We start from the raw sequence: 20,878 nt of genomic DNA on the forward strand, positions 1-20,878 counted from the left end.
TATTTACTCCGAAAACTTACCAACTCTTAGAAATCCCTTAACATTTATTCTACTAAGGGCTTGAGTTAGGCTATGGGCACAGCTTGAGAAAACTGTCAGAAGAGGTAGGTCCTATTCTGGTTTTGATAACCAGATTTTTTTTTCTTCTAGTAAATTAACTTCTAAAACATTTGCAGAAGTTTCTGAAAAGTGGTGAAAAAATGATTTACTTGTTTCGACATAATGTCACGATCCAGCCCTTGGTTCCTAATCTTGGGTAGGGTTCGGAAGTTGCATAAATCATGAAACCCTAACCTACTTGCCAGTATCATCACTGCCCTCAGAATCAAATACAGATCAGTTCAAAATATAATGAAGCAACTTTAACAACAATAACATTCTCTATAACATAAGGTGCTACTCCTGTCATGCGATCTTAAATACATAGACATGTGATATTTCAAATGAATTGAGATTACATTATTACAAATGCTCTTCTTACTCTTTCCAAGAACATTTTATGAACCCACTTACTAATTCCAAACAAGAACATAGAACCAAAAAAGGGAGCAAGCAAAGGGCAAGGAAAGAAGAAGCCACATAAAGCATTTATAATATGATGTTACAAGTGAAGAAATTTCAAGGATGACAAGTTGGTAACAGCCATTTTAGATCCCTGTAGCATTACACTCTTCCAGAAGTTTGATGATACTGCGCTCTGGGGCACTAAGGGAAGGAAGAATGAATCGATTGGATGAGGATGGACGTGGCCTTGTTCCACCAGCTTCAGATTCAAGGGTGGTCCCTTCCTTCATAATTGGCAAGTTACCCTTCCGTGCATTTGCTGATATCCGCTCCTTCCATATACGCCCATCCTGATAGATCAATGCACTAAAGGTCATAAAATTTTAGAATGCTTTGCTTCACTATGGCAAGGGTTTCTTAGTGTTCCCATGCATTTAAGCCACATCTGTGGAGGTATAAATACTCTGTAAAGATCTAAACCAACTTCATAAATAAAAAAACAAAATGACCTTTAAGGAAAATGGATCAAAGATCTCTTTAGATGAAAAATGTAGACAAAACATCATAGATACATAACAAATATAATGAAAAAGGAAATGCCCTAACCAAAGTGCAAAGACTTTTGGGATGGAAGGCCCGTTGAGAAATCTGGATTGACATATACCACTTACCAAGGTGTCTTTCACTATAGTCAAAAGCAGAATTTAACACCTGTGAATTAAGAACAAGTCTTTCCTATTCATCTTCTTCATTCAAAAATTGTCATATAGCTTTGTTTGGCTTACAGGTTTGCAACTTAGTATAGAACTTTCACTTGGGGCAGGCTGCACAAGTCTAAATAAAGAGGAATTTTCTCAGAAATGTTACTATGATTTGTAAATCTTTCAGGAACAAGGTGATTGACAAAGAAAATTGACAAAACAGTCCTATAATATATCATGTAAGTGGAACACATGCAACATGACAACCAAAATCAAAGAAATAAAACCATATGTCCAACTTATGGCATGTGGCTCCACTTTGTTTTTATTTTTCCAATTAAGTAACACACGTTCGCTTGGATTGCCATGTGATAGTTGGCCTTAAGTGTTTCGCATGAATCTTGGATTGGCAGAAACTTAAATAGTAATGGCATTTACTTGCTATTGAGATGATACTAGATGGAAGCAAAGAATTTAGAGGTTCTTCTTCACTCTTAAAGGGAGAGGTAGGAAGGGAGTGAACTGAGCCCCTGACACAATAGCACACAAGTGGTTTGACCAGTATGAATGGGATTGGAAACACAAGCCCAGACAGAACCAGCCCAACGCTGGTTTTTGGTCCAATAAGGGATGGTAGTGGTCTAGTTAATCATAATGTCTTTGTTTTACCAAGTTTTACTTTGGCTAGCATTTCTTAAACAAAAAAATCCTGTGTTTTTTCTCTTCATATAATGCATGCATCCAACAAAAGGAACAGATTTGAAAAAAAGAAAGTTTTGAGTTGTTGGATAACGTATGTTTGTGAATGATGAGTTGCTGACCTAGACATCCATAACCATAGTTTGAGATCTTGCCAAAATCTCGGCCATGATCTCATACAAATTGAGACAATATCAAAAAATACAACATGTTGGCTAAGATCTTGGTAGACTGGAGATCTGAGATCTCAAACCTTATAGATCTTGGTTCAGCCCAGTCTCTCTAAATACCCTGTTTCGGCCGAGACAAGTTGAGATATCTCGATCTTGACTTGATCCTGATTTGTCTCAACACTCCTTTTTGCCGCTTGCTGGTTTGGGTGTTTTGGCAAGATTTTTTGCTGGACAGTTGGTCAGATGTCTACTTAGGCTGCATAAACAAGCTGTTTCCCTCATCTACAACAAGGATCTACTGAAGGGTCTCTAGTTGGAGGGATCTTACCAGTTACAGTTGATCTTCTTCACTGAAGCTTCCTTTCTGTCCTTTTTTCTTCTTTTTGTTAGAAGCTTCTCTACTTTGTCTACATATAACCCAAACAAGTCACATAGAAAGAAAAAATCTGACATCTTGCAACTGGTGCTGGTGGAGATGGTGTTGGTGTTAGTGGAGTAGGGGTTGGAGGAGTTACTTAGTCATTGATTTTACTCTTCTACTTTTGTGGTGTAACATGTACCTACATCAATGTTGTAATGTGAAATTGTCAAGAATTGAACACATTTGATATATTGTTTGACTCTGAACCTCCATATTTTCAATTATATAAAGTAATGGTTGTATATTTCTTGTTCTATTAGTCTGCACGTTCACTCCTTCAACATATCAGTTTTAAGGAGTTAGGGTCAAGTTGAAACTCATATACACAATTGTTTTCTCACAAACCTAAATCTACCACTGTGTTTAGAAGGCCTAAAATAGGCTAAATACCAACTTCCAGCCCAAAAAGAGAATACCCACCTAGATGGCCCTCGAGTTGGGTTGAATTGATCAGGGATTTTTCTCAGATCGTCGCCAAGATCTCTCAATATCTCCTTTTTTTGAGGGACCGAGATCCTTGTCGAGTCCAAGATCTCAAACCACGTCCTTAATTTCCATGGGTAATATAGCTAGATTCATAGTTTGGAGATATATTTTGGATGGAAGCCATAAAGATTCAATTTCTCGAGGTTGAGCTAAATGGCATGGATCAAACCTAATGGATTAAGCAAATAGAATTGGAGTCATTGGACTAGAGGCGCCAAGTTAGTCATTTCTTGGGTCAAGTTGAGTGTGATGCAGCATCAATAGATTGATTGGACAAGCAAGATTTGGCCAACCCAAACCAACAAGAATTGGTCCAAGAAGTGTTGGAATTAGTTAAATTCATATTTTAGATTCAATTTTTTAATTGTTATAGTTTTCCTACATAAGAATAAGTCAGTCTTTGACTCGAGTTTAGTTTTTCAATTTCATACTTTAACTAGGAAAATTGTTTTTTCCCTTAACTACATCCTTGTCACCCAACCTTTATTAGGGTTAATTGAGATTGTAGCTTGAGAGTTAGTTTTGAAATGTGCCTTCTCTTCCCTCTTCCCTGTGTTTTCTGCTTCTCCTTTCTATCTATTCTTGTAGTTCTTCTCCTGTCACACCCTACCATAGCAGCATGTTTATCAGGTCTGCATCAGAGAGAGGCCATGTAGATAGAATCCTTCCAGCCTTCAGGTGGCAACCAACACTCGCACCTCAGATTTGCCTAGTTGAGAGAAAAAAATCATGACAATTCAGGATGTGGGGGGATTCTACTATTTAGCTAGTAGCTACCTAATCTGATTCTAAGTGGGATAAGGAGAAGTTGGTGGCACAGTCCTGATGGATTGCACCATAAATAAGTGATGTATTTGCATTCAGTAGACTGCCTCCAATGGAGGATGCAGTGCAGTTGATGTAGTATGTTGAAAAAAAATCTAAAGAGGCCTTACTCTTGGAAGACTTCTTCAAATACTTTTATAAGGGTGATGGTTCCAGTAAACAACAATCTTCCCCATGTAATGTCATTCCGCAAGCCACTAGTAAGTGTCCTCCATGGTACCTTTGTGGCCCAACAACCATACTCTCCATGTCAGCATCGATCAGACTGATCTTCTATGATGCCAATGACTTCCATTCCATGATACGTGCAAAGCATACAAGCATTTTAGTGCTCAGTGTCCCAACCATTTGGTAGCATGTATTGATAATAATTCCTTTATACCTTATGCCCTAAGAGAGGAACTAGATTTTGAGATAATTAATTTGATGAGGAACAGAGCCTTTAAATGCCCCTGTACGGAGAAGTGTTATAATCCAGATCAAAAGAATTAGAAGAACTAGAAGCAGACCTAAGACAACCTTAGGAGAATTGGTAGGAAAGGATATGCATAGCTTAGGGCCTCGTATATATTATGGCCTCAAATAGAGCTGATTGGGGGCAAGGATCCATAAAGCCGGATTGTTGTTGTTGTTGTTGTTGTAATTTGGAGGTAGAGGATGAGTTGGGGTTAGACTAAATGAGATTGATGTGATGAGGACACACCCTTGTTATGTCTTTCATTCTTTTGAGATGGAGATTGGTATTACGGCAGATGTTTTTTGTCAAAGGAAAGCTGGAACAAGGGCTTATCTGCATGCCTTTTGTGAGGTCTGGAGACCAAGTGGTAGATGTTTTCACTAAGGGTTTGAAAGAAGGAGATTTCCTTCCTATTGTAAGCAAGTTGGGCATGACTAATATCTATGCCTCAACTTGTGGGGGAGTGTGGGTGTTCTACTAGGAATTCAACTCTATTAGAGTTTTTGTTCATGTAAATTTCTGTTTCTTGTTACCCAAGAGTATTTAAGTAATAGTGTTCTTTCCAGACTATTATAAATAGAGGGCTTGAGATCACACTGATCAACAAGCCATTCTACCAACATAGTGTTTCTCAACATGGCATCAGAGCCTAAGTTCGATTAGGGAAGAGAGACCTACCTTCTTCTTCTGATTTCTTTTCAAACCCATCGCAATTCTTCAGTTCTACCGCCTTTTTCTTGCAGTTTTTCAGTTCCGTCTCGTTTCAACTAGGGAAGAACAAGAACAGGGGGGAAAAAAAGAGAAGAAGAGTTCTTTAGTTCCGTCTCGGTTCAAATAGGGAAGAATAAGAACAGAAAAAAGAGGAAAGAAGAAGAGAAGAAGAAACCGCCGCTGCCGCTACTCCTGCAACTGCCACTGCTCCCTCAATTGCAACTGCTACTGCTACTTCCACTGCTCCTGCAACTACCGCTGCTCATACACCTACTGTGAGCTATTTCTTCATTTTTTTTCTTGTTCTTCGTCTGAAAGAGACACTCTTGAAGACAAGAGTAGCCTGCGATTTGATTAGCTCAACAAAAAAACAGAAAACATAAATACGATGGTTGAGGGGTTTAGTTTGTAAATTTACATTTTTTCAGGGATATTTTGGTAAGTTAGCATATTTTTAGGGACCTATTTGCAAATTTACAAATTTTCAGGGACTTGTATGTAAATTTACATATTTTCAGGGACCTATTTGCAAATTTACAAATTTCCAGGGACCTATTTGCAAATTTACACATTTTCAGGGACTTATGTGTAAATCTGCATAGTTTCAGGGATCTACTTGCAAATTCAGATTTTTCAGGGACTTGTTTGTAATTTCCCATAAAAATTAAAACAAGGATGAAAGAAAGAACACGTTTCACTTATTGTTGAAGGGTGACGATTGAAGAATTGTAGCCAATTTTTTCAACATGGCAACTACCGATGGCACTACTACTCCCACTAGCTCCAAACATTACCCCACTCTTCATCCTCTTTTGGTATGATTTGATGGAACAAATTATTTAATCTAGTCTCAATCTACTTACCTAACTATTACCGGAAGAGGACTTGTCGGACACATTACGGGCACCACTATCAAACCTACTACCACAGGTGTTTCACAGGATAAATGGATCTCGAATGACTCTCTTATTATGTCATTCCTTTTGAATTCCATAAATCCAAATATTGCCCGTGGATACCTATTACTTGATACTGCAGCCCAAATCTGTAGGGCTACTACTGAAACATATGGACAGTTAGGGAACGATGCACAGGTTTATGAGCTACGAAATAAGCTTCACAAGACTACCCAAAAGGAACTGACTGTGGCCAAATATTATGCTGAGTTACAATCTCTATGGTAGGAGTTGGATCATTATGGGGATTATCACCCCACTAATCCAGATGATGTGACTACTTATAGGAAGCACGTTGATAAGATTTGGGTATATGACTTCTTAGTAGGTTTGAATATGGAGTATAGTCAGATCAAAGTACAAGTATTAAGCCGTTCTCCCTTTCCTACACTCGAACAGTCTTATGCCCTTGTTCAGTGTGAGGAAAGCCGTCCATTAGCCATGTTTCATGTTCCTATTGTGGAGAAATCAGCTGTACAGTCTGTTAGCACTAAATCTGATTCGGCTAAGGAGATTGTAAAGTGTGAGCACTGTCACAAACCATATCATACCAAGGCCAATTGTTGGAAGCTCTATGGGAAGCCTGCTGATTTTGTGCAAAAAAGAGCACAAAAAAAGGGAAAACCGAAAGCTAATCTTTCTGAGACAGTTTCCACAACACCTACAGACATTGGTTTTTCGCAGGAGGAGTTAGCCACTCTGCGACATATTCTGTAGTCTTCTACTACTGGTACAACCTCTACTATTGCTTCATCCACTACCCATACCAACTCCTACCTTGCTACTTTAGGTTAAACTTTTATAGGCTACCATGTTTCTTCAATTTCTGCTCCCTGGATCATTGATATAGGAGCCACAGATTATATGACAGGTTCATCCTCTTTTTTCTTACATTATGCTCCAACTTTCGGAAAAGATAAAGTTCGAATTGCTGATGGCTTATATTCTTCCATTGCTGGAAAAGGGACCATTCAACATTCTCCATCACTTTCTTTGTCTAAAGTTTTACACGTTCCCTCTTTCTATACTAACTTTCTCTCTATCAGTAGTCTTACACATGACTTGAATTGTAAAGTGATTTTTTCCCATCTTACTGTGTCTTTTAGGATCTGGTAACAAGGAAGGAGATTGGACGTGGTAATCTAGACAATGGACTTTATCTGTTGGAGCCAATTGGAGGATCTACTTCTGCTCTAACTGCATCTCCTTATCAGGTCCATTCGGTAACATCAGACCTTCAGCAGTGGCACCGTAGGCTAGGTCACCCCCCTCTAGGAACTCTTAAGAAAGTATTTCCCAATTTTAATTTCTTATTGTAAAATAAATGAATTTTTTTGTGAAGCCTGCATTTTTGCGAAGCATACTCGTTCTACTTATTTACCTTCTCTTCTTAATAGAAAATATATTCCTTTTGGACTCATTCATATGTATGGGGTCCTAACCAACATGTGTCTACTAATGGCCATAGGTACTTTATAATTTTTATTGATTGTCACTCTCGTTCTACATGAATTTATCTTTTAACAAAAAAATTAGGTTTTTCGATGTTTTCGTGATTTTCATAATATGATTAAGACTCGGTTCATTGCCATTATGAAGATCATTTGCAGTGACAATGGCACAGAGTATATTGATGGTGAATTTCAAAGATATCTCTTTAACTCTAGCATAATACACTAGACCAGTTGTGTTGATACAACTACCCAAAATGGGGTTGTTGAAAGGAAGAAACAACATCTTTTAGAGATAGCCCCTTCACTTATGATTGCTATAAATGTCCCTAACCAATACTGGAGTGATGCTATACTCACTGCCTCTTACCTTATGAATAGGATGCCTAGTAGGATACTTGGTTTTAAATGTCTTAATGAACTTCTCTAGGGAACCTCTTCTTTTATTATTCCCCCAAAGGTGTTTGGATGTGTCTGTTATGCCAGAATCACAGCCCATCAAAGTAAGTTGGCTCCCCGTGGCCTACGCTGCATTTTTCTAGGGTATTCTGTTACTCAAAAAGGGTACAAATGTTATCATCCTCCTTCTAGGAAAACCATTGTCTCCGTGGATGTCATTTTTAATGAGTCTTGCCCTTACTATACACCTCTCCTAGGGGAGAGTCCTAGAGGAGAGGTGTTATTTCCAACTCTGGACCTTTCTATCACACCACCACAACGCAACTTAGGAGTTCAAGAAGTGTTTCCTGACTAGGGGGAGACTTCAGCCAATATACCTGAGGACTCTAATTCCCCCCCCCCCTTTCGTTTTCTGAACCATGTGAAGAACCTGGTCAGGGGGAGACCACTCCTGTGAGGCACACTATTGAGGTCTTTCAAAACAAGATTGGCCAAAATAAGGAGGTGCAGACTTATCAAAGGAAGAATTACAATCGGCTAAAGTAAGTGGAGAAAGATGACATGTTACGACTTCAATCTCCTCTCCATAATCAGATTCTATTGTTCCCCTTGAGGTATCTTCTTCTGATCTTCCTATTGCTATAAGAAAATGAGTCAAATCTTGCACTCAACATCCTATTGCTAAATTTGTCTCTTATGACTCTTTGTCTGACTCTTACCATGCTTTTATATCTTCTCTATCATCTATATCTATTCCTAAAAGTTGGCAAGAAGCCTATGCTAATAAGAGATGGAAGGCAACTATGGTAGAGGAAATGCAAGCAATGAAGAAAAATGATATTTGGGAGCTGCTTACACTTCCTTTAGGGAAAAAAACCGTGGGCTGCAAATGGGTGTTTGTGGTTAAACAAAATATGGATGGATCAGTCAACAAGTTGAAGGCTAGACTAGTTGCAAAGGGGTTTACCCAAACCTATGGGATTGATTATCAGGAGACTTTTGCCCCTGTTACGAAACTAAACACTGTCAGAGTTCTGTTGTTTGTAGATGTGAACAAAGACTGGAACTTGCACCAAATGCCTTCTTACATGGGGATCCTTGCCCCCAATCAGCTCTATTTAAGGCCATAATATATATACGAGGCCCTAAGCTATGCATATCCTTTCCTACCAATTCTCCTAAGCCCAAGTCTAGTTTTTGACAAGTCAATAAAAGGGGTTGTGATTTCAAAATAAAAAAACTCATTGTCAAAGGAGTTTTCATTTGTCAAGAGTTAGGTAGTAGTTGAGTTATTAATAGGTAGGTGATGTTAGCTAGTGTTTGAATGTTACCATTAATGTTTATGTCTCTTTAGAATGCTATATAAAGAGACTATGTAAGAGGTGAAGACATAACTCATCAATTGAAATCAAATTGCTTTGTTAGCATTCCTTCTCTATGGAGAATCCTTGTGTTTGATCAAGGTAGGTTGGTGTTCGATCCAATCGATCCACCCTGCGGTGTGAAGCCCGATGTTGCATTGTTATTCTCAATTCCCTCATATTGTCCTTTCAATTTCTTTATCATAGTTCTGCCCCTGTTTTAAAGATATATTCAGCCCGTATTGTTAGGCTATTATCCTTATAATACCACTCTAGTTTAAGCCTCTTTCACATCTGAATTTTGCCTCATCTTAAGTCTATCAAATCTGAACTTGATTCCCTGTGAAAGGTCCTATTTGGCTATTGTTTTGATCAATCAAATACAATACTACATTATTTGGTATCAAAGCCATGACAGGGAGTGAAACTTTTGGATTGGATACTGACCTTACGGCAGCATGATGGGGATGTTGCAACAATTGAGCAACCTAATCACTGCAAGCCACAAGCAAGTGGAAGAGAGATTCTTAGCAATGGAGGCAAGAGTTGTTGCCTCTACTCATGCTCCACACCCTCCACTTGGTGAAGAATTCCAGCCAACTCACTTTATAACCAACTTTCCTACCAGGATGAATACAGGAAGAGGCCCCCAAAGGATTCCAGTTGTGCTAGCAACCCTCGAAGAGCACATATGGAGTTATTTCACTAGAGAACAACCTACATTCAATAAGCATGTTGGTGACTCTCAAAAGGTAAAGCTTGAACACCAGGAGTTCATTCACACTAGCCATAACAAAGGGCTGGTATTGGCTCTTGTTACGAGAGAAGTTACCCCAAAACCTAATGTGACATTCCCTCCACTTATCAAAGAGTTACTTTCTAATTTTCCTAAGGTGGTTCCTGATGAGTTGCCTAATGAGCCACCTCTTATGCGCGATATTCTACATGCCACTGATTTGGTATCCGGTTCGGTGTTACCAAACCTACCAGCCTATCATCTCAACCTAGCAGAGCACAATGAATTCAAACGACAGGTGGATGAGTTGCTACATAAAGGATTCATTCAAGAGAGCTTAAGTCCATGTGTTGTACCGACATTACTCACTCCAAAGAAGGATGGCTCATGGCGTAAGTGTGTGGACAGTCAAGCGATCAATAAAATTACAGTCTGAGTATAGGTTTCCTATACCACAGCTTGATGCCATGTTAGAAATGATGTCTGGGGCTCAGATATTTTCTAAATTGGGCCTCAGAAGTGGTTATCATCAAATCCGTATTAGCCTTATAGATGAATGGAAGACTTTCTTCAAAACCAAGGATGGACTATTTAAATGGAAAGTCATGCTTTTTAGTCTAGCGAATGCACCTAAAGCCTTTATAAGGGTTATGACACAAGGGATTGAAGTTGATCCAAAGAAGATAAAAAGCATCATCGACTGGCCTAACCCAAGGACAATCATTGAAGTTCGTAATTTCCATCAATTTGCATCGTCTTACAGGAGAGTCATTCAGAACTTCAGTGCTATCATGGCACCTATTACCGAATGTTTAAAGCAAGGTAAGGGCGAGTTCAAATGGAAGAATCGTCCACGACATGATAGCACTTGGATTCATGCTGAAAATCTCGAGAAACTCGATCTTAACTGGTATGAGCATTACATACCATTAATCCATTCGTCGGAGACGGATGTTTTCAAGCCGGGGAGAGTTGATGTAGAATTGAAGACATATTTAAAAAAGAAGAAGCCCATTGGATTAGGCCCATCAAAGGCCTAAAGCTATCACCTGAATCAGCCCATGGCTTGCATGGGCTAGGATTGTTTTAGTGGGTTAAAGTTAGTCCACATATGTTGAATTGCATAGTCTAGACCTAAGCCCAAGTCTAGTTTTTGACAAGTCAATAAAAGGGGTTATGGTTTCAAAATAAAAGAACTCATTGTCAAAGGAGTTTTCCTTTGTCAAGAGTTAGGTAGTAGTAGTTGGGTTATTAATAGGTAGGTGGTGTTAGCTAGTGGTTGAATGTTACCATTAATGTTTATGTCTCTTTAGAATGCTATATAAAGAGACTTATGTAAGAGGTGAAGACATAACTCATCAAATTGCTTTGTTAGCATTTTCCTCTATGGAGAATCCTTGTGTTTGATCAAGGTAGGTTGGTGTTCGATCCAATCGATCCACCTTGTGGGGTGAAGCCCGGTGTTGTATTATTATTCTCAATTCCCTCATATTGTCCTTTCAATTTCTTCATCATAGTTTTGCCCCTGTTTTAAAGATCTATCAGCCCGTATTGTTATGCTATTATCCTTATAATACCACTCTAGTTTCAACCCTCTTTCACATCTGAATTTTGCCTCATCTTAAGTCTATCAAATCTGAACTTGATTCCCTGTGAAAGGTCCTATTTGGCTACTGTTTTGATCAATCAAATACAGTATACTACATTAGAATCCTTTTATCACAATGTGCATATGTGATCTATTATCTGAAACCGATGCTTGGTTAAAAGCCTGTGGATACCGAATGACTCCAAATATAAAACTTATACCTAAAGATGGAGTAGCTCTTGATGACCCAGAGAAGTAACAAAGGTTGGTGACAAAACTAAACTATTTGTTTGTGACTCGACCTGATATTACCTTTCCTGTCAATGTTGCAAGTCAATTTTTGTCTAGTCCTCAAACCACTCATTAGGATGCAGTTGTACACATATAAAGATCAAAATAAAGCTCTTAGCCATGGGCTCCTCTACACAAATCATGGTCATAGGAGAGTCAAGAGATAATCTAATGTAGATTGGGTTGGTTCACCAGTCAATAAGAGACCTACCATAGGCTGTTGTACCCTGGTTGGATGAAATCTTGTGTCCCTAGAAGAGTATAAAGTAGATAGTAGTTGCTCAATCTAGTGCATCATCACAGTATCAACCATAGCACTTATCACTTGTGAGCTAATGTGGATTAGGCCATCTTTGGGGGGGGGGAAATGGTTTTGGCCATAAGTCACCTATGTCTCTTTGGTGTGATAATCAAGCTACTATTCAGACAGTGTCAAATCCTATCTTTCATGAGTGTACAAAGCATATTAAAGTAGACTGCCACTTTGTTCGTGAGAAACTGCAATAAAGGATTGATCTCCACTTGCATGTTCAAACCAAAACAGTTGGCTGATTTATTTACAAAAACTTCGAGGACTAAAAGCGTGAACTATTGGGGAATGCGACATCAGCCTCTAATTAATTTTGGTGGGAACAAACATAAGGCTAATTAAATCATGCCAAATGAACCATATCAAGAAAATGGAACCAGGTCAAAGAGGATCAAGACACAAATGAATGGAACCAAAACATAAACGAAGGCATACCCAAAAGACTCAATCAGAAATTAGAGCATGTGAACTTGATGCTTGAAGACCACATGAAGAATTGAAAACCAAAAAGAAGGAACAATCAAGCTCAAGTGGATTGAGTGCACCTAAGCACTATATACTATAAATGCACACGCTCATACATGATGCTCATTATATCATTAGATAAACCTAGGACATGCTAGGTAGAGTCAACTTGGACATAGCATTGGTTAGGAGGACCAAAAACCTAAGAAAATAAGTAAGTGTCCGGTTACTATACTAAAAGGAAAGCCATTTCTCCAAAAAAGCCAAGCTGTTTATTGAGCCATTTGGAAACGGCAAGCCTTTATATATTAAAAGGCTTGCCTCTGAGCATATTCCAATCACAAAACCTAAACAGAATGGATCCGTTTGGTAAAAGGCACGCCATCTATAAACGACAAGCCGTTTGAGTACAATGGCAATATTCCAATGGTCAGATTGCTCGAAAGCCAAGCCGTTTAGCCCTAAAAGGCAAGCCATTAAAGCAAAAATGTGACTGTTATAGATCTGTTAGAACACAAACTTTGGATATAACTCCCACTATATATAACCCCCACTTTGGGAGTTGAAACACAAACTTTGGCCTACGTTGTACATCAATACTAATGATCAAAAAGCTCTAAATTCTCACTTACAAATATATTCAATCCTCTCACTCCTTTTGCACACTTTGAAGAATTCTTCCAAAGAATCAAGCCCATCAAGATTGACTAAGACTAAGGTGATTGGAGGCTAGTTGGGAGCTCAAGCAATCCCAAAGTGGTGTAAGCATTCCATCTGTGCATTCATTTCCACATTGTGTCACATATCTCACTCAAGAGGTAAAGCGTCACACCCCTTGATAGGCAATATCTATCCTTGTATTTACTTTTAATTCTAGTTCTAAGTTGAATTAAAATTGTAAAGGGTACTCTTGCCCATCAACAAAGATTATAAAGTGTGTTCTTGCCCTAGTAACAAATATTTGTAAGGGTTTGATTCTCTACCCACCATATTGAAAGAGAGTCATTAGCGGAATATTTTCTGGAGGCAAAGAGAAAGTGGACGTAGACTTGTAAAGTCGAACCACTATAAAATGTTTTGTTGTGGATGATTTAATTTGCACAACTTGTCCAATTAATTTTATTTTGCAACTATTGTGAGATTTGGACAAATCAACTAGTAACCTACTCACCCCCCCCCCCAAAGGTTATATTTACATGAACTATACTATAACAAGCTGGGTTGTTTAATGTTTATTCTCCAGCTAAGGGAGAGAGTTAAGGGCATTTTAGGAAGGAAAATAGGGCTCAAGATTTAGGGCCTGACTTTTTGGTCAGTATTTGAGTCCATATTGTACTCCTCCGTTAGTGTTTTATTTCCTTGGTGATTCTTCTTTTTTTATAAATAAAGCTACAGTTTATTGGAGTTCCTCACATCAAGAGTGAGGTCTTCCTAACACTTCCCTTCTTCTTCCTCTTGAGCTCTCTTCCTCTTGTTTTCTGCTTTCTTCTGTTTCACTTTGTTGTTTGTTGACAGATTACACTAGAGAAGTAACTGCTGCTAAGGGAAAGAAAAATAGTGAAACTGGAAAGAGTATGGACTATGGAGATTGTCAAAGACTTTCCCTCCCAAGGCCAGAGAAAGATGGAAAATTCAAGGATCTTTAGTCTAACGATGGACTCCAAAAATGAACCCATAATAACATTCTTGGTGAAGACAAGTGACTAAAGCTCAAAAACATTGAAAGACGAGACTGGTAGGGTCCCACTGAGTGAATTACTTGAGAGATCAAGATGACAAAAATGTTCGACTCATGCCCCCTTCAGGGGAAGAGAACCAAAAGCTGACTGGTTGGAAGAGCCAAGCCGATGACTCAACGCACATCATTTATACCTACAGTCCGCATTCCTGTACACATAACTTCCTTCAATGGATTGCTCTAGCAGAGGTCGATAAGCACTTTGTCTTCCATTCAGATGGTATGAATCGCAAGGAAGAAGATTAAGAATTTCAAGTTTTGAATAACAAGTCAAGGGCAAGATACAAGGTAATCTCACAGTGGTCTAAGGGTACTTTAGGATATCACTTAACAGAAAATACTAGCAGGATGGATTAGGGTGTTTTCATAATACTAATGGTGTTCCTGATACTTCAATATTTCCGTAGGGTGCCTATGCCTTAGGGTAAAGTTCTTGGGGTGTCTCAGATATTAACTCTACATTTTAAATACAATCCAATTGGGGACCACATTCTCCCACACATAGCTGAACAATAATAATTTATGTTTTAGCTAGAGTTGTAGGGCTTAGAAGGTTAGTAGGATTAGATAACCAAGTCAGTGGGGCTCCTTTCTCAGCCCATGCATAAAGATTCCTTTTCTGTTTTTATTTCTTAGCCCTTACCTTAATAGGACTCCTTAAGGCTGTTAAACCCATACTATAGATCCCCATCGTAGAAGAATAAGAGCATCAAGTAGACTTTTGTTTTGACTTGTTAGTTTGGGAAGCTAAAAAGGACTCCACCACTAACTGCAAGTTCTGGGTCCTCCAAATTGCTGGGCAGTGTCTTATCTAATTGACCAAGCAGAAAGTCCTAGGAAGAGGTACCTAGCCAGGGAACTAACTAATTAGGTCTGGGACCTTCTTCTTGCCCAATTCTATTTTATTTTTGGTTTCAGACTAACAAACAAAGTCCATCATTAAATCTGCAACACTTCTCCAGTATGCTGTTACATTGAAAATTTGGAACGCTATTTTTCCTTGACTGAATGGACTGGAATTCATTTGAACCCCTTCTCCTAGAGCTATTATACTTTTGGTTGAGGTTACTTGACACTGCAGCCATTAGACAGCCATTAAATTACTTGACAGTACAGCCCATTGACGGCTACTAAAGGACCTTCTACCCTAAACCTGCAACTGCACAATTTGAGGGTTCCCCTACTCAGATCTGCATCTCTTTTAGATGGAATCATTCTCCCTGTTAGGGCTACCTTCTATTTGAAGCCTTAATTCCTCCTTTTGCCCCTTTATCCTAGGGTTTCTAAATCTCCCTTAACCAGAACCTAAAAAGTAGGATTTCCCCAAACTTAAATCAGCCCTACCTTTTGCTCTGTCCGTCATCACCTTGAAACCACAGACTCCTAGAGCCATAGAAAACCATAACTGCCGCTATAGTCCATCTTTGAATTGTCCATGTTTTGGTTTTGTTTTGTTGCAGTTTGATCCTTGTTTGAAGCCCTCATTCAAGGCTAGACAACTTTTACAAGATTTAGTGGAACCTAGGGACGTCAGCTGGCACGCAAGGGAGAGTAGAAGGAATATACTTTCTATTTTAGTTACTTTCTATTTCTGTATAAAACTAGTTAGCAAGCTGAGTTTACACTTTCAGTTCCAAGATTCAGAAAGTAGATTGTCATTTATTTTTAGAAGTTCCTAGTCTTCCCAAGTAAGGAGGCTCTGATTGTAGCTGATTTTTAGAATTTAAAAAAAAAATGTATATAGCCCATTGAAGAAGATAAATTAAGTTCTAGCATGGCTGTGAAATAAGTTTGCATCAGTTGCACTGAGAAGGAGTTATGGTGACAGGCCCCACCAGTCAATCCCTTACCCATCCCTTTCTTAGTAAATCAAAACATAAGGCAAACCAGAACCTGCGGCTGCAACAACCTCCTTTTCTGTTGCTAATCTCAAGTTCCTGATCTCAGCACATCTTCAACCAACAGGGGGGAGACTTGGAGGATTTTCTCTGAGCCATACAAGCTGCGCTCAACCAGCCTTCGAAGGCCCTCAGAATACAGTTTTGGGAAACCAAAAAACCAAATCTCCTGAAACTGATATCATCTGGCTGACACCACGTTAATTCTGCTTCAGCTTCTGGTGGTTGTATTCCTGCAGACATCAATCGTTCTGAACCATATTGGAAGGTTTATTCTTTCACAACTAGAATTTGGACTCTGTCCAAGTTTGAAGCAATACCAGTTAGCTGGTTTGAGTCTTATTTAACATTTTCATTCTGAACCTAGTTTCTTATTTCATTACTCTCCAATTTCTCAGTAACTTGTAATTCCTTCGAGAATTCCAGGGTTGGGCAGCCCTTAGAATATACTCTTGGTTGGTCATTAAGCCTCATCAAGTGATCCCTCTTTTGGGTTTGAATACCCAATGTTTTCCCCGAGTTAAAGTGATGTATCCAGCCCCCAGGCAGCCCCAAAAGAGCCTAGAAGGGGCCAAGCCCATCTGAATTAGGACCTAAACCAAAGGGGGGCAAATTCTATCCAGGGTAGAATGGTCATTTTCCTACCCCTGGAGTCATATTTGGTTGACCAAGTCCAGTTATATGTCAAGGAGATAATTCTGTTTTTATTTCTTGTTTTGGAGTCCTAATTGTTGATTAATGTTGGTCTTTGATTGTTAGTTGGAGATGTTAGTAGGTGAGGATAGGGTTCCCTAATTTTAGGAACCTTATCCAGAAAGGAGTCCTATTTAGTTAAGTTCTATTCAAGTAGGTAAGTGGAAGTGGAACCCAATTTAGTAGGGGTTCATTAGTTGAGCCTAGGAAGGTCAGTGAAGGCTATAAATAGCCTAGTTATTTGATGTAATTTTTCAGTCTGGATTAATGAGTTGAGTTGAAGTTGAGAAATAGGGTAGTGGGTTTCCCTTGAAATCTGCAGCTGGCTTGTAGTGAGTTTTCTGCAATTTTTCAAGTTCTCTTCTGCAGCTCCTGTAACAGCAACAAACTTCAAGTAAGTACAATCCTTCCCCAACCTTCCCCTAGTACTCCAGACCCAACCGTAGCCTTCCCCTCCCCTCTTCCTGCTGCAATATCAGCACCCCTCCCCCACTGTTAAACCTACTTCCCCAGCCACCTTAGACCCCAATCCCCTTCCCCTAGAGTAGCACCAAGCCTTAGAACATCCTGTTACAGCACCCTTCCCAAATAATCCTCTTGCCCTAAAACCAGAATTTCCTGCAACCCTTCTTCTTCCTCACATCCTCAGTCCACACTCAATGGAGTCGCCCCAGCCTATAGGATTGACTTCTAACTTCAGTTTACCCATTACAGCCCTAGCTCTGTAGTTAAGGAAAACCTGCACTTCATCTCTTTTATGAAGAAGTTGCAGAATTTTCTGAGATTTTCAGGATTTCTTATACCTCAAATTTCAACCTGTAAACCCTTAGGGTAACTTCTGAAATTAAAAGCCAGAGTTGTTTCCAGTTCAGTCTCCACCCAGATTCAACCCTAGGCCCTTTCCCAGCCTTGACTGAAACCTATTCCCATTCCCACCTGGTCTAGGATTGACTTTTCAAATCTGGATTTTGAGCTCTAATACAAATTCAGATCTGGAACTTCAATTCCAGTATATCCAAACAGTATTAGAACCTTTAAAAACCCTAACCAGTTCTGGTTCTTGTTAAAGAGGGTCCTGGATATCCAACCCTAAACCTGGGTTTGCATCATATAGAGACTATTCACAAATATCCCCACAGCTCCGTCTAAAGCTGGGCGTCCAGTCGTGTAGGAAGACTCACCCTAGCCACCATAGCGACCCCACCCCCAACTGATGCTGAGAAGCACCCTGTGGGCTAAAAAAAGGGCATTTTTTGAATGAGAAGATTCTCTTTCTACACTGACGACATATCCTGCCTCTTCCTTCCTTGCCCGCCAAAGAATATTCCTTCCTTTTCGACTGGTGGGATGAAGTCACATTGATTGAATCGGCTCTGGCCTTCGCTGAGAAAAGTGAGGAGGTTTATACAAAAGGAAAACTAATCTCTTGTGGCTGAATCCCTAAGGCAGTACCGCTGTATCCCCCTAAGAGGTAAGCATACTTGATATCACTCTGCAACGGTGGAAGTGCAGGAGGACACCAAGATGGTCCTAATTGACCCACAAGGTCAAAACATTTCCACATGAGCCCAAAACGTTTGAGCTCAGACTTAGGATTAAACTTAATCCGAAAGTCAGTTTCAACCAATGGGACAGAAAAGAACTCTTCTAGCTTAACCTCATCGGACATAGCCATGATTTGGGTTTATAATAGGTAAGTGATTATATGTTTGAACTTAGAAAATGTATGGGCATTGTTCTATTTTAAGAATAAAGGGTAGCATTGTCCTTAGGATAGTATTTGTAATAATTCCACATCGAGGATTTTCTTTTAGGTAGGACAAGTATGGTGAAGTCAGATGCACACACAAACTAAAGTTGAAAAACAAAGCATTCCATCATGCCAAATGAACTTGTTAGGAACCCAAACTATTCAACAGAATATTACTCGTAGTTGAAGATGCTTGCCACAAGAATAGAGCACTTGAGTCTCAAACCCAGACAGAAAGATAGGCAGGTAGGACAAGTATGACAAAGTCAGACTGTGCGTCTACAGTATTTCGTCTCCAGGTAATAAATGAGAGAGAAAAGAACAACCACGTGAAATATTCAGACAGTTACCTCTACTTTTTCCTAAGTATTACTATTACATTATACATCATCAAAACCTGCAACTTACTAAACATAGTAAGTGAAACAAGAGAAATAAAAACTGTATGCTGACTTGCAGGGCATGGAGGAAATCAAGTAGTAAAGTTTGATAGACATTGATTTCTTTGTATTTTTAGACACAATTACTCATCAATGGAACTCAAACCAAGAATTTAGACTCATCCAAACAAGTAATAGCTAATGATATTAGGCTGTATAAATAAAACAGCTCAACTTACATTCAGAATGGAAGGTTCTGGTAAGGGGCACTTTACTGGATGATCATTCTCAAGGGGCTCAATTGGGTGTTCAACTGGCTTAAACTCTACAGAGACTTCAATCCCATGAGAAGCAACAACTACAGCAGCAGCAGCAGCAGAAGTCGTTGTGGCCCCAGCTACATCAGAATCTGGTTGCAGCACTTGCCTCACGTCCTGCACCATAAGGTCACTTTAATCATATACAAATTAATCCTTCCTTAAAGGAAAAAGAGGGCATGAAACCCAAATCAGTCTGGGCAAATACATGTAAGTCAAACCCACCTAACAAAAAAGAACGAAACTTGAGTCTAAAAAACGAACTTCAGAAATCTAGCGACAAACAAAAAAAAAAACCTGTGAAATCCAAGCAAAAGAAACCCAGCAGCTGAATTCATAAAAATCAAGACCGCATATGAAGTGTCAGCCTAACTGCCCCCCTATAAACCATTATTAGAAGAAGGAAAAGCACAGATAATCAAGAAAAAGGGTTTAAGAAAACAAGCAAGAAATCCAAAACTTCCTGTATAAATTAGTGAATTCAAACGAATTTAAATAGCGCAACCATTTGAACAGAGAATACCCAACATGCAGAAACCAAAACCCAATTAAAAAAATTCAGTAAGAAGAAGGAATTTCTTCCTATCGAAGAACGTCAAGAGGTAGGATGCTTACAAGTGCGCTTTGAGCACGTCTATGGCCGGTCCTCCCAGAGAACCGCGAGAAGATGCTCACCATTCTCCTCCCTCTCCGCTCACTAATGACTAATTATACCAAAATGGTCTCTTCCTATCTTTGCCACTTTGCTCTTCCAATTTCCAATCTTTCCTGGCTAGAATAAATAAACAAATCCTCTCAATATCTCTCCATTAAATTATTATATACTTATCATTGATTTGGCAGAGAGAAAGACAACATGTTCTCTTTCTTCCTTTTTTTCCATGTTTGATACTTGTCTGGGACCTCTGGGTTCTGATGGAATATATGAAATTGCTAGGTGCGAGGGTCCCTGTTGTTCGAGGCTCGAGCTCTTCCTCTCTCTGTCAATGTTTCGTCTTGGGAGTTGGGTCTCGAGCAGAGCTAAGCATAAGAGATTACATGAGTTATTTAATTATGGAAAGCTGTGAAAATGGAAAGTAGGTCCTAACTCTTGAGAGGAGCCATGGTAACTTTCTGAACACACTCAAGAATCGCTTAATGGGAGCTTGACAGACACAGAAGAGGAGAAGAGCGCTGATTGACAGGCTGCAAGACAGCACTGTGGCAGCCACCGAGGGAGGGGAGTTATGGCAGTTAGGCGTGGAAGATTCGAAACGCCGTCCATTCGTTAGGTGCCAGACACGTGTAATTTCTGCTTGGCAATTTATCCATACACGTTTTTTTTTTAAGCCTTATTGAAAGGACTATTAATGTATAGAACCCTACATCCCACTATACGAAGAATTGCATATTCCACTTGAATAGTACCCTACATTCCAGTCGATGCGTCCAAAATCTGCTTAGTCCTTAGATCCTTGATGATGACCTGTAAAACTAAAGCATCAGACGTGGCCCGACCACGGGGTCGGGAGTCCACCTCCGAAGGCTAAGTCAGTTGATGAACTTAATCACAAACGGCTCTACTAGAA

General features: G+C 39.4%; 1 protein-coding gene across 1 annotated transcript; it reads right to left on the minus strand.

The window, feature by feature from the left end:
- Window positions 1-309: 309 nt before the first annotated feature.
- LOC149012118 (cystic fibrosis transmembrane conductance regulator) lies at window positions 310-20,496 on the minus strand. Its single transcript, XM_089159473.1, has 3 exons — window positions 19,926-20,496; window positions 19,233-19,427; window positions 310-854 (listed from the first exon to the last, which is right to left on the minus strand). The coding sequence occupies exons 1-3, from the start codon at window positions 19,986-19,988 to the stop codon at window positions 648-650; spliced, it is 465 nt and encodes a 154-aa protein (XP_089015599.1). The 5' UTR covers window positions 19,989-20,496; the 3' UTR covers window positions 310-647.
- Window positions 20,497-20,878: the final 382 nt, after the last annotated feature.

This window comes from Hakea prostrata, chromosome 6 (genome assembly GCF_041222555.1).
Source record: "Hakea prostrata isolate BN-2017 chromosome 6, UWA_Hpros_2, whole genome shotgun sequence".
Lineage (NCBI taxonomy): Eukaryota > Viridiplantae > Streptophyta > Magnoliopsida > Proteales > Proteaceae > Hakea > Hakea prostrata.